The sequence below is a fragment of the Colletotrichum gloeosporioides genome, assembly GCF_011800055.1.
Source record: "Colletotrichum gloeosporioides strain Lc1 chromosome Unknown consensus_67, whole genome shotgun sequence".
NCBI classification, from domain to species: domain Eukaryota; kingdom Fungi; phylum Ascomycota; class Sordariomycetes; order Glomerellales; family Glomerellaceae; genus Colletotrichum; species Colletotrichum gloeosporioides.
The window spans coordinates 83,986-98,995 of record NW_025544712.1 but is presented as its reverse complement, the minus strand read 5'-3'; the positions used below and the strand labels follow the sequence as shown (position 1 = coordinate 98,995).

At 47.8% G+C, this 15,010-nt stretch overlaps 2 protein-coding genes across 2 annotated transcripts; both read left to right on the top strand.

Moving 5' to 3' along the window:
* Positions 1 to 5,078: 5,078 nt before the first annotated feature.
* On the top strand, positions 5,079 to 7,215 carry GCG54_00005419 (C2H2 finger domain transcription factor dvrA; the record flags this gene model as incomplete). Its single annotated transcript, XM_045405442.1, has 2 exons — positions 5,079 to 5,575; positions 5,631 to 7,215. The coding sequence occupies 2 exons, from the start codon at positions 5,079 to 5,081 to the stop codon at positions 7,213 to 7,215; spliced, it is 2,082 nt and encodes a 693-aa protein (XP_045260423.1).
* A 1,382-nt stretch (positions 7,216 to 8,597) lies between these two features.
* Positions 8,598 to 10,181, top strand: GCG54_00005418 (putative feruloyl esterase B-2; the record flags this gene model as incomplete). Its single annotated transcript, XM_045405441.1, has 2 exons — positions 8,598 to 9,146; positions 9,519 to 10,181. The coding sequence occupies 2 exons, from the start codon at positions 8,598 to 8,600 to the stop codon at positions 10,179 to 10,181; spliced, it is 1,212 nt and encodes a 403-aa protein (XP_045260422.1).
* Positions 10,182 to 15,010: the final 4,829 nt, after the last annotated feature.

The window sequence follows — 15,010 nt, the reverse complement described above, 5'->3', positions numbered from 1 at the left end:
CGCGTCCATCTACAAGACACAATATCAGATGCACTTATTGTTGCACCAGAGACTCATGATGCCCTCGGTTAGTCAGGGCCAGCCGATATTCATCAAGATGCTTCCGCGCTCAGTCGTCCATCGTTATGCGACTCGGCGAAAATATCTTTACGCAAAACGGAAGCCACGGAAGGAGACGGACGTAGGGTCAAGGTCCAGGTCCATGTCTGGGTTCGTGTTTGGGTCAAAGTCCTGGTGGACGCCGCAATTAAGCTCACCTCGGCCGGCCATCAATCTGGCACCCGCGTGGTTCATGCTCTCTCTCATTCCCGTTCGGCGTCCCGCAGGTCGGGCGAGCTAAGGTTCCTCGAGCTAAGGGTCAAGGAAAGGCACCTTACCTAAGGGCAGATGGAGGCAGGCAGTGGCCCGTGTTCCAGGTGTTCCGTGCCGTTTGGAGCCGGTGCCGGCCCCAGTTCGTCAACTTGACGTGGTTTCCTCTTTGAATATAGTGCAACCCGGTCGCATGAGGGCGCGCATCTTGGTACGGGCATTTTCTATCAAACGGGCAGCTCGCCGATCCCAGGTCCAGGTCGGGCCCTGCCATAATTATGGACGGACACGGGACTGGACCGGCGGCGCCTCGATTGCGGGGTGGATTCGTCGCTTGGCGGGACGGCGGCGCACAGGCCCTTTCCTGTTCCTAGCCGTCCACGTCTTCCAGCACCCGTCCCCGCCCGTGTGGTGATCCAGGTAGTGAGTGGCTTTTTATAGAAGGGAACCCCCCGTGGCCCCCCTGGCGCGGAAGAGAGTGAAAAAAGAAAGGTCGTCAGATTGATGGGTGACAGGGACAAGGACGGGGACGGGGGCTCACAGACGCCGGCAGCTGGCTTGGCCCATCACCACCGTTGTTTGCGGCGCAAGTAAGGCACCTGGGCGAGGTACCTCGACGGTGTGTCCCTGGGTGCCTTGACATGTACCTGGCCTAAGCCGCGCTAGCAGATGCTCCCAGCTGCGAAAAAGACGACCGTGAACCTGTGAGAGTGCGCCCAACCCCTCGCATGATGCAGCAAAAAAGAGGGGCGGGGCAATGGAGGGGGTTGAGGAGGGGGAGGGGGAGGGGCACGGGAGGAAGAGGGACAAAAAGAAAAAGGTACCTCGGCGGTGGAGGAGGGGCAGAGGGATACCTGCCTCTCTCTGCCTGCCTCAAGCTGGGCTCCTGCCTCTCGTTTGCATCTGCAAAATGCAGTGCAGTGCAGACGTGCAGCGCGCAGGCTGTTGCTACCTTTTTCTTAGATTGTCGCCGACCACTCTATTTCTCCCTCTCCCTTTCTCTGTGTCTTTTCCAGGAAGACACACAGATATGGATGGAAAGGGCAAGGATATCGTTGTCGTCGTCGTCGTCGTCGTCGTGCTGTCCGTCTGCCGTACCTGCCGTGCCTGCTCCACTCTGCCTGCCTTACTTATGGTATCCGTAGGAGATACTAAGGTACATACTTAGTATTGCGGGCCTTGTTCACCGTGCCTTCCACGAACGTTGCTTTCTGCGCTGACTGCTTGCTGCAGCCAGGAAGCCACAGAAAACTAGCAAGTGCCTGCCTGCCTCAGGTAAGGTGCTTCCTGCTGCTGCTGCTGCTGCTGTTGCTGTTGATGCTGCTTCTTGCCTCGTGTGTCCGCGCCTGCTTCCTGCCATCTGCCACCCGTCTGCCGCTTCCTGTTCTTTGCAGAATTCGGAGGAAGGGACTGAGCAGGTACCTGCCGACCTACCTGGGACGGGATGTTGTTGAGGCAGGTGCGGAACCTGCGGCTTCCCCTCGCGACTGCTATTTGATAGACCTAAGATGAACTCTGCCCGAGATGGAAAGAAGAAAACGAAGGTTCCCGATGTCGTCGTATTTGCCCGGTCCTCGCTCGTGTGCTTATCGCCGTCGCCGTCGCCTCCCCGATGCCGTCTCCGCCGGTCATGTCGGATGTCCTGTCCTCTGCTGTCGTCGCCAGTGCACGTCAACTCCATGGAAGGTTCCTCGTCACCACCAACACCACCATCACTGCACAGCCAACACCCCTCCCGTCCCTCGCCTGGACGCCGACCACCACCACCACCGTCCTGGCTGCCGTTGTCGCCGACACGCACGCTCACCACCACCTTCTCGATGTTTTCCTAGCACGGATGTCCATGGAAACAGCTCCCAGTGACACTTCAGCTGCCGTCATCGCCCCTCCATCTTCCGTCGCTCGCGCCCACTTTCTTCCTCAAGCAAACAGCTTCAAGACAGCCATCCCCAGGGACTCAGGGACTCAGGGACCCAGGGATCTAGCTACGCAGGCTTCGTGGCACCGAATGCATCCTGCCGAGTTCTCTCTGCGTCCGTATCCGTCCAACTCTGTCTTTTGTCTCCGCCTGCTGCTCAGTGCTGCTACCCCTGCGGAGGGTCGCAAGTCAAGTCAGGGCAGCAAGACAAGGCGCCAGCGACGGCACGAGACAGACAAGGAAAAGCCAGCCAGCGAACGAAGGACAAGGTTCCTGGCGGGCTTGGCCTGAAAGTTGCAAAGTCACTGCCAACAGGTCACTGGCAGTCAGTTGTCGGCCCTGGCCCCGTCTGGCTGTCTGTATCTGTCACTCTGTGTCTGCCCTACTGCACTACATCTGGGTCCATGGCCTTTTTGACCGAAACCCACTGCCACCTTCGCAGAGTGACAGACAGATGGAAACCACCGCACCAACAGTATCCGCCGTCAGCAACAAGCATCAGCATGCGACTCTGCTCGAAGTCAAGTCAACCCGCCAGAAGCCTCCATCGCATCCTCGGGTGCCCGGCCAGTCACAGTCACAGAACGCCTGTTCCCCATTTAACCACCACCGCCTTTGACTTTGACCTCGTCAACCTCGACCCGTCAGTCCCCAGCCTTCTGCCAATCGCCGCCCGTCTCTCGACCTTTCATCCCGTGTGCCTGGCTATCCTCGAACCCACGGACGGCCATTAATCCAGGAGTCAGAACATCACATCTCCTGGACCTGAGATACATCCTGGCCGGACCTGATCCAGTCAGCCCAGCCCAGAATCGGTACCTTACGTCTGGCCCTGGCCGCCCTGGCCGCCCTGTCACCTTTGCCAACCACCCCCCCCCCCCCCCCCNCCACCCCCCCCCCCCCCCCCCCTGGCCCCGGCTTTGGAGTCACCACGTTCTCCTCCTACTCCTCGCAGACGCCTCGTCGCTTGCTGTGCCCGCTAGCCAGCCAGCCAGCCAGCCCGCCCACCAGGCAAGGTACTTTACGGCGGCGCTGGATGTATACGGTCTGCGCTACGAATGACTTCGACGCTGTCCACCACCACCACCACCACCACCGCCAACCGACACCACCGCCTCTTCCGTTTTCCACGAGTCCGTCAGAAAGCCGCCGACTGCGTCGACAGCTTCCCTCTGCCCTCGGCTTCCCGCTCACGGACCGCAAGCACTCCCATTTCCCACCATCCCGACCATTATCGCCTCCCGTCCGTCGTCAGTCCGTCTCAGTCTGCGAGCCCCCCAACCGCCCGGCTGACTGGGATTCCACAATCAAACCGTCCGACTTTGATGGTGCAGGAGTGTACTCCGTACCATCTGTACCCCTTCCCCTTGTACCTCCCGCCAATCGACTCCACCGACACCACTACCGCCGCCAGCTCCTGGTTCTGACCCTGACCTGGGCGCCTGGCCCTGACTGTGGCCCTGGACCTGGCCTGCCTGCCCGCCCTTGTGTCCACCCAAGGCCGTCTCGTACCGCCAGCCCTTCTGCTCGCTTTGAGTGCCATTAACGGTCATCGTCAACTACTTACCAATCCTCCCTCGCACCTCGCAGCCGACGCTTTTCCTCTTTCTTTCCCTCTCCAGGTCCTCGACATTTATCCACCTGTCCGTCTTCTATCGGAGCCGACCTCTTTGAGCTTTCTTGACCGGCAGATCATACATCGGCCCAGCAACAACCACAACGGTTCTGAATACCTGAATACCTTCCTTCCCCACAACTCTACGTCCAGCGCTCCGCCGCCTTGCGCTCGGTATTCAACCGATCATCGGTCAGCAAGCGCAACAAACGCACTGTAAACCGGCAACTCTCGAAATCGCAGAACGAGGAACGGAACAGACGCAAAGCGTTTTGTGCATCTTCGCCTCCTCCTACTCCTGAAATCGAGCTCCTCCAGAAGGCCGGGAACCCGTCACCTCGGATCTTGGTTGGCATTGGAACGGACTGCATTGGCTCTGCGATAGCCCACAGACGCTCCCACCCAAACTCGCCGACCTGGTGCGCCGGATCCCCCCAATACGCACCCCCCTCAGAGGAGGCTGGTTGGCTGGCTACTCCAACCTACCCAGAAGAGACTCCGCCCAGCTCTCGACACTACCTCCCGCTAGACGTGAACGAACGCAAGCAGGCGCAAAGCCAGAGGCAGGGGGAAGAAAAGTCAGCGAGGAACCACTGGGAACCACTTTGCTGCAGCCAGCAGGGTCAGATCAGGGCACGTCTTTCATCATCGACCATTCATCGCCACACTCCCCTGGCAGTCCTTTTCTAGAGCCGCCTGCCCCTCGCCCTACCAACTTGTCTCTCTTCTCTTCGTCCTCCACTCAACCACGCTACCTTTACCGACCGTACCGTAAAGAGTACTCATACCGGCCTTGTACCTTGTCCAGCAAACCAAACCACCCCACCCAGGCCCAGGATTCATTATCGACTCGCCGTCGCATTTCTACCACAACTCGTCCACCCTTCCCTCTTCACCTTTGTGGTTCACGACATCTTTGTGTGTCGCTCCTCGAACCCAAGCTGCCGTCAGCACCGCCCACAGTTTGGAAGAAGAACCCCTCGCTTCCGGAGATACCTGAATGACTTGATATTACCTTTTCCATTTCTCTTTTTTTCCTTCTCCCCCGCCCTCTCCGCCCGCACAACTTCGGCTGAAATAACCCTCAAAGCCTCCGCAGGCTCTTCTCTCCGCACGCTGCGTATTCGAGTGGTCCTCCAGCCTCGCAAGCTTGCGTGCGCACTTGTTTGACGGTTGCGATATCCCACCGGATCGCCGCCCGTACTGCTTGCTCACGCAGATTCCTCAATACACATCATGGCTGCCGCATTCAGACCAGTAAATTCGCCGCTTCCCGCTGAAGCCAAGGCTGACGACAAAATGACGACGTCGCCCACTACCCCGAGACCCAGCACCGCACCGCACCCCCAGACGCCGCAGACTATCCCAGAGGAGGTGAAGACGCCGACGAAGGCCACCTTTGGCAGTGGCAGCGGCGGGTTGGCATCACAAAAGCCGTTGCCTAGCTCACCGTTCCCGCAGGCTGTCCAGGTTCCCGAGAGTGCCGAAAAGGTTAAGACACCTACGAGAGCAAACTCGCAGCATTCAAGGAAATCGAGAGACTCTGAGGACGTGGACATGGACGAGTCGGATGGCGAGGCTGGCGAGGATGGCGCAGGGTCAGACGATGACAGCGTCAATGCCGACGGTACTAGGTCCAGCAAGAAGAAGAAGTCGCAGCGATTTTACTGCACCGACTATCCACCCTGCAACCTGAGCTTCACGAGAAGCGAGCATTTGGCGAGACACATTCGGTACGGAGAATAACCCCACATTCTAGTTGCACTAGTCGCTGATCGATCTACTTAGGAAACACACTGGCGAGAGACCATTCCAGTGCCACTGTTCGCGACGGTTCTCCCGGCTTGACAACCTGCGACAACACGCACAGACGGTGCACGTTAACGAGGACATCCCGATGGACTCCCTGGCAGCCACCGGCGCGCGATTCCAAAGGCAGATGCGCACCGAGCGCGTACGTCAGCAGGGTGGCAGAGCCCGCTCATCAACCGCCGGCAGTGCATCTGGCCCGGTCAGAGGACACTCCAAGTCCCTGTCGACATCCAGCATCGCCAGCGTCGGCTCCATCGGCCCTGCCTTTGGTGGTGTGAGGGACGACCTTCGCAGACGGCCCCCTCCCCTGGTCATGACCACCGACCCCCGGTCTCGACTTTCTCTTGAGTCGTACCGAAGCGATGGTCCTTACGGCTACCGCCCTGTGTCGCCGACCGAGTATGGCACGCCGACTTCTGCAACGTTTTCGACGACTGGGCAGAGCAGTCCGCGATGGTCGGGTATCGCGTCTCCTACCACCTCCCACTCTCGCTCCCAGAGTATGTACTCCTCGGGCTCCAGGACTCCAGGACGCCGTCTCAGCGTCCCCTCGGGTGCAAACCCTTTCCAGTCGCCTCACGGAGGACCGGTCAACCGGGTCATGTATGGCGGCCCCGTGAACGCCTCCAACAACGGTGCTTTCTCCCCGGCCGCAAGCAGCCATCTGGCCTCTCCCACAACACCGACTTCGGGCTGGTCTGGCCGACGGGACTCGACATCATCGAATGCCGATGAAGCCTGGCGCCGCCGCACCTGGCACCCTGATACCAGGAACTTCAACACGAACACCAGCCACCTCAGCAACGTCTTGACGCCCGGCCAGATCCAGCCAAACCCGGCACCGCCCATCGCCAATGTGACAAACCAACAGCAGACCCTACGACTGCCTGGTATTGAGTCCTTTGACCCGCTGCCATCCCGACAGATTTCGCCGCCGAGGCGCATTCCGTCTCCGATGATGGTCGATGAAGCCGCCCACCCACCGGCGCTTCTTCCGGGATCCGATGCCGCTGCCGATGGCCGAAGGAACGTCGCACAGTGGGATATGGGGCTTCATCGAGGCCTCACGAGATTGGACATCACCAACACGACGCCGCCTCGCGATAGCGCCGGTGTGTGGGCGAATGAGGCGAACCAGGCGGTGCAGGCACAGGCAGAGCAAGTGCGGTTGAACCCGCCGACTGTGCGGTTTGAAGTTGACCCGCCGTCGTACTCCAACTCGAGCGCGTTCACCCGCAACCACCACCACACTATGTCGATGCCCTCGATCGTATCCAGAGACGCTAAGCGACACGGTTGGTACCATGGACCTACCAATAGCCACGTTCATGGTCCTCGACCCGAGGCACCTGTCCATGAGCCCCGTGGTCCGCACGTCAACAGAATGATCCACCCCAACATGAATCATTTCACAGGCTTCCCTGCCAGGCAGGCCGAGCCGCAACCACCCCAGCAGCAGCAGCCGGGCGCCGATCGGACTGGCAACCCCGATCCCCTAAGGCGTCTGGAGGCGTTGGTTGCCGTCGCCACCAGCGAAGGCACCACCGCCGCGGCCTACTAGGCCGGCCAACTTTGATATATCGCGAATCTCTTACCATTCCTCACGGCATGGTTTACATACGCTACGACTGATGACTTTTTCATATCCACATGTCGGCAAGGAGCATCGAACACCCTGCACGATATACGGTCGCTTTTCACTCATGATATCCCGTTTTACCGGTTGGTGGGCAATTGCATGTTTTTGTCGTTGGCGTTGTTACATAGCGTTGCTTTGGTATGTTTTCGTTGGGGCGTCGCCGCCCACATCTCTCAGCTCACCCCGTATCTGTCGCTTATTTCTGGTATGATCGATCTTGATATCTGGACCTTTGTCCGCTTTCTATCTTGTTTCAGGGCCGGTTGCGAATATTTCTCAGTTTTACAGTTTCATCTAGAGCTATCTGTTTGGCCTTTTCTTGATTCCCCGTAACGCTTGCTCACGATCAATGAGATACCCACTCATTATGGGATGCTGAGGTGGTGGATAGTAATATGTCGCTCTTCTGGCGGTTGGGGTCGGGCATCTCATGTCCGCCTGCGAGCCTGGCTGGGCTGGGAACTGGAAGGATGGACAGGTGGGCTAGATACCCGAGCTTGGTTTTCCTCTAGTTTGCGAGACCAGGATGATGCTCAAGACTTTTTTTCTTTGGTGGTTGATGGATGGTTCCGAGGCCATCGCATGAGGGCGACATACATCTGTCTGTAGGGCGTACAATTGGCAGGAATAACGACTCATATGCTTTGAAAATTGACCACCACATGCTTCCGTGACTGATGATCACTGCTTGCCGTCATAGTGCTTATCGGAACATTTATTTGCTCGTGATCCAAGGGTTTCTGCTAGGCTTGAAGAAGATGGCCAGAGGTCTGTCAGTCTTTATGCATCATGATGTTGGCATCGGCGGTAATGGTTTGTTCTGGAACCAATCAGGTAAGGTCTAGCCCGGCGATCCTTGAGATTGTCGCGGGGTTAGCGCGCTAGATTAGCTGACGCCCCGGCTGCAACTGGTGGCGGATGAGGGGTGTTATCCGGCCTGCTGGGAACGCCGATCGGTGGTCCATCGCCGCCCGCCGCGCCGTTTGTGGGGCCTTTCGGGGTTGGGCCGAGAGTGGGGGTAAGGCGGCAGTCGGGACGGAGGGGGGACTTTGGAGGGTGTAATGTAAGCGCTGTGTTTCAGGAAGCGCTTGTGGTGCTGGGGTGATACAGAGGTGATGGGATATGCGGGTTGGTGAGGAGTGTGTCGCTGATGTGAGATGTCGCGGGGTGGAAGGCGGTGAGGGTTGTGCATATGGGGGATACTTCGGAAGGGCGGGAGTTAGGTCAACATATCTGAATGCTTTATCGAATATATTCTTCTCTGTAGCTGACTTATACACTTGCTGTTTAATGTTTCCGCAACAATGGAGATATCACTAAAACTCCCCGCCCTTCTCCTATCTCTCCTCACCACGACCGCAGCCGATGCTGGCATCTCACAATGCCACCCCTCCAAATTCACATTCCCCCTTCTCCCCGGTGCAGCTCACATCCGCACCACCGCCGCCGTCGTGCGGAACTATACCGGGCACGCGGGCTGGATGCCCGACGCCGCCGTGTCCGTCCCCCCGTCGGGCGTGGCGCCGTTCTGCAATGTCACAACATCTTACACCCACCCGGGCTACGACTTTGTGGTGAGTGTGCACGTCTGGCTCCCGCTGGAACGGCAGGCGTGGAACGGCCGGTTCTTGGGCGTGGGGGGTGGGGGGTTTGTGGCCGGGGATGTTGATGGGGATTTCATGGCTGCTGGGGTGATGGGGGGGTATGCTGTTGCGGCGACGGATGGGGGGCATTGGAAGGGGGCACCGGTCAAAGAATGGGCAGTAAAAAGTAAGGGAAATTTGGACTGGGAGCGGTTTGTGGAGTTTGCGTTTCGGGGGGTGGGCGAGATGGGGGACGTTGGGGGCGCGGTTGTGAGGGAGTTTTATGGGCAGAGAGAGGAGAGGAGGTATTTTGCTGGGTGTTCGACGGGGGGACGGCAAGGCTTGGTGCTGGCGGCGAGGGATGAGGGGGGGTGGGATGGGGTGTTGAGTATGTGTCCTGCGGTGGATTTTCCTGGCGTTGTGAGTGGGATGATGGGGCCGCAGGTTGTGATGGCGGGGATGGGGTGGTGGCCTGGGGAGTGCGAGGTGAGGGAGGTTGTGAGGGGGGTAGTGGAGGGGTGTGATGCCGCGGATGGGGTTGTGGATGGGATCATTGGGAGATTGGGGGAGTGCGAGGTTGATTTTGAGGCGTTGGAGGGACGCGGGATTGAGTGTAGTGATGAGGAGGGGAGGGTGGTGCAGGGCGGTTATGGGTATATTCCTGGGGCGCCGCTGGTGGGATTGCTTGGGTTGATGAATGTGAGGTGTGATGACGACGGGGGGTGTGAAGGGGAACCATTCGAGGTTGCTGAAGACTGGATAAAGTACTTCGTCAAGAAAGATCCCGAGTTTGACGTGGGGAACATGACGATGGAAGAGTTTAGAGATGTGTTCAGGCAGGGCGTGGAGGAGTTCACGTCCGCGATTGGGACGTCGCACGACTTGAGGAGGTTCAGGGAGCGCGGGGGCAAGATGTTGATGTGGCATGGGATGGCCGACCAGACGGTGATGGTGCTGGCGGCGAGGGCGTTTTACGAACGGGCGAAGAAGCTTGAGGAGAGCCGCGGGGTTGAGGTTGAGGATTACTGGAGGTATTTCGAGGTCCCGGGGATGAATCATTGTAGTCCGATCTACGGCGGGCCGTATCCGTGGGATGCGATGGAGAGGTTGCAGAAGTGGGTGGAGGAGGGGGTCCCGCCGCAAGACCTCGAGGCGAGGACGGTCGGGGAGAAGGACGGGAGGAAAGTGTTTGGGAAAGAGGCTAGGAGAGTTTGTATGTTTCCGAAGGAGGGCGTGTGGGATGGGAGTGAGTGGCGGTGTCTTTTGCCCGGTGAGAAGCTGGATGAGACAAGAGAGGAGCTTTGAGATGAGCAAAATGAATATCATATCCGTCAAGTGTCATTTACTGACCATTCATCGATAATAGAGAGTCATGCTGTGCGGGCGGATACCAGCGCAGCATCCCGTCCAAGCTGAATCAATCAATCAATTAATTAACTAATCAAATTGAGGCTATCCAGGCAGTTAATTAATTAAGCCTAAGATACTAAAAGCTTAGTTAGCTTAAATAAGCTAATATTACTTAGAAAAAAGAAAATCTAGTTTCTAAACTAATTAGAATTTTTAAAATATTTTTTAAAAAATAAAAAAAACTTACTTAGATATTTTAGTACCTAACTTTATTCTAATTACTTAAAGTTATAACCTTTATAACTTTTATACTTAAAGTAGATAACCTAAGTTAGTTTTAAATTAATATCTCTATAATTACTTATATAATAGACTTATTACTAGCCTATTAGGTTTTATTATAATATATCTCTAAAAAAAGAAAAAAGGGTAAGTAGTTATTAATATTAGTTTAGTAATACTTTTAAGTTAATAGGTAGTAAAATAGAGCTAAATACTTCTTAATAGTAAGGTTAATATTATTAATAACTACTAGAAGTACTAAAAATATATTTTTTACTATATTATTAGATTAATATATTTTTAGCTCTCTTATTAAAGCTTAAAAAAGCTTATTTTTAACCCCTATATTAGCTTTTAAAAATAACCCTTTTTTAATATTACTACTTATATTACTACTACTATTATTATTATTACTATTATACTTTTATACTTTAAAGACCTGATTATATATACTTCTTAATATCTTTTTTAACTTCTTATTAGTTACTATAATACCTATTAACATATAACATTCTTTTATAATAGTAATAATAATATAAGAATAATAATAACGCTTAACTTACTTTAATATTCTATATAAAATAAACTAATAAAGTTTAAGGTATTAAACCTTATATAAAAATACTCTATTTATTATAACCTATAACTATAATATTGATTATATAATACGTATAGTTATATAAGCACCTTATGTAATTAGCAGTTTAGTAGGTTATATTTTAGGTTATCTTTCCCCTTACTTTTCCCTACTAGAGGAGGAAACCTAAGAAGAATAATAACTAGAGTTATCAGAATATATTAACTCCCTTATTATTATCTATACGATTAAATACCTATAAATACTTAAGATTATTACCTTTTATTATAACATAAGCTTATCTATAACCCTATACTATATAGGCGTATATACTACGCCCCTAAATATACTTATACTTATACTAATAGGTTATAAGCCTAGCTTAGAAATAACCTCTATTCCTTCTACCTCTTTACCTCTCCCCTACCTACCTATAAAGCTTTACCTCTACTTAAGGGTTATATATACTGAAAATCAATCTTTTAAACGCTTTTCTATCTATACTACCTATATAGAAGCTAATATACTAGCTGGACTAGTAGTTTAGTTCTATAAGATATACCTCTTATAAATCTATATAACTAATCCTATATAAATCAACTATACCTCTATTAATCCTTCTTTAAGTAGATAGTCCCTTACTACTACTTTATTTAATCTATATCCCTTAGATTATCTCTTTAAACTATCCTCTAGTCTACTCCTAATCTAGTTTAAACCTATACTTATAGTACAATAGACTTCTTCTTAACTAATCTACTATATAGGATATATATCTCCTCAGTTAAATAGAAGTCTAGCTAAAGAAGATATTAATTAAAGAGAAGGAATAAAAACCACTCTTTTTATCAGTTAAACCCTAACCCTTTAAGTTTATAACTATTATAACTTTACTATAAGAACTACTATACTATATATTAGAAGGTATGAGGGTACTTCCCCCTCTGTTCACTCTATACTAGAGGGCTTAAGGCCCTAATACTCTATACTAATACTCAATACTAAGCAAAGCGCTGCTGAGAAACCCTTTATGGGAAGAAAACTCAGGCCGCGTTGCAGTACACGATTGGGCAGACGATACGTACACAATACTATATAATGATTAGCCAGAGGCCGATGGTGCCCCACTATGCATGTGGGTCCTTAACCAATCAGAAGAGAGGAAAAGGGGTTCCTGTAGCCAGGATCGAACCAACGCCTATGCGTTTAGGTAACGCACAGGCCTGCCAGGCGCACACCACTGCGCCATACAGGTCTACTATACTATATATATAATAGCTCTTTAGTTATATAACCTCACTATCATTTAACCTTTATAAAGCTTATAACTATATATCGCATAGTAATAAAGTAATAATAACTAATCTTAAGGTTTAATTCCCTAAACTTATAGGCTTTAAGAACTATAAGGTATAAGCTATACGTATAAAAGCCCTACTATATAGTAAAGATATTACTATAAACCTTACTAAGCCTATATCTAAAGATAATTTAGATAAAAACTATAAAGCTTTAAGTTATATATAGTTATTCTATAATAATAGTCTACTTAAGGTTATAAAAGATAATAAAGACGCTTATATAGCTTAGAATTATCTAAAATCTCTATATAAGCCTATAGGTTTTATAAATAAGTTTTTAACCTATAAAGAGTTCTTTAATACCTCCTTAGATAACTTTAAATCTATAGAAGATTATATAAATAAGATTAAAGAACTTATAGATAACTTATTTTATAATAAGCTTAAATTACTAGATTAAGTAGTTATAGCTTATATACTTAATAGTCTAAATGAGACTTATAAGGCTTTTATAACCTCTATAACTTAGTCTCTTAGAACTAACCCTTCTACCTATAACCTAAACTCTTTATATACTAATCTTATAGATAAGTATAAGAGAAAAGGAGGTAAAGAAGTAGTTAATAATACTACTACTAATAGTAATAAAAATAAAAAACAACATAAAAACTAGGAAAATAATAAAAAGAAAGATAAAAATAAAATAAGTAAAAAACCCTAGAAAAAATAGAAAGGTTTATACTATAAAAATTATAAGAAAATAAACTATACTAAAGAAAACTACGCTTTTCTATATCCTAAAAAAGTACCTAGCTAGTAGAAAAAGCCCTCTATTAGTACTACTAGTACTAAGGATAAAGAAAAAGAAGTAGTTAATATAACTACTATAGATAATATTACCCCCTATATATCTATTAATAATCCTAAAAATCCTATGGATTTAATAGATTTATCTTCTAATAAAGAAGAAGAAGATATTCTCTTTGAGAATATAAGCNATAGATTTAATAGATTTATCTTCTAATAAAGAAGAAGAAGATATTCTCTTTGAGAATGTAAACTATACTACTTCTACTAATAATATAAATAATAATACTAATAATCCTCCCTTAGGTTATTTAATTAACTAATCTTTTATTAAGGAAAAAGCAAAAGCAAGGAGTTATACTAATAAGAATAAAAAAACGGTTAATTTTTATATTGATACTACAGCTACTATTTATATAGTTAATAACTATAACCTTATAAAAAATCCTATATAAATAAATAAAATAATAATATAGGGAGAAGCAAAGACTCTTACTTCTACTATAAAGGGTGATTTAATAATATATCCTAATAATAATAATATAATATTAAAAGACGTTTATTATATACCTAAACTAGGTATTAATCTGCTTAGTTAATCTAAGTTAGATTCTTTAGGTATTACTTCTATTATATAGAAACAACCTATTTTATATAATATTAATAAAGATTATATTATTGCTATAGGGGCAAAACGAATTAACTTATATTTCTTCTAATTTTCTATTAATAATAATAATAACTATATATATAATACTATAAATAATAATAATATAAATAATAATAATAATAATAGCCTCTAACTATAGCATAAACGTCTAGGACATATATATTTACAGACTCTTTTAAAAATAAAAGATAATATAACTATGAATATAGATATAAATAACAATATAAATAATAATAAATTATAGCCCTGCAAAGCCTATTATTAAGGTAAATTTGTAACTAAAGCTAGTAAAAAACAGGTTCATAATAAAAATCTAGATTACTTAGATTATATAGCTTCAGATNTTATATAGGCTTATAACACTTACTACTTATAATAAATATAACCTTTTTATTATCTTTATAGATAAATATATCTATTTTATATAGGGAAAATTACTTAAAAATAAAGAGAAGTATACTATTAGTAAAGCTTTNTTCTTAAATTTTAAGCTAAAGTTAATAATAATAATAATAATAAAAGAATAAAAGAAATATCTACTAATAGAGGTAGAGATTTTAATAATAAACACTTTAAAGCTATATATACTAAAAGCAGTATAATATATAATAAAAGACCTCTTTATACTTATAAACCTAATAAACTTATAGAGCGTACTATATATACTATAGTTAATAAAATAAAAACCTTACTATATAATTTAGGTTTACCACACTACTTATAGGGTGAAGCCTTCTATACTACTCTTTATATATATATAATAGGACTCCTTATAGCTCTATTAAGTATAAAACGCCTTATGAAATAAAGAATAATATAAAACCTAATATTAATAATATAAAGGTATAGGGTAGTATATGCTACTATAAGAATAAAGATCCACTTATTAAAAAACTAGACGTATGAGCACGTTAAGGTTATATAATTAATTATAGATCTAATAGGTATAAGATCTAAGATATATAACTAAGAAGAGCCTTATAGTCTTAAGACATTAAAATCTTAGAAAATACCTTTATTTCTCATCATAAAGAGCTTCCTATAAGTATAAATACCCGCTTTAAGGATATAAATAGTAGTATTATGCCTAACAATAATAGACATAATACTACCTATAATAGTCCACTAAGAGATATTTCTAATTAAT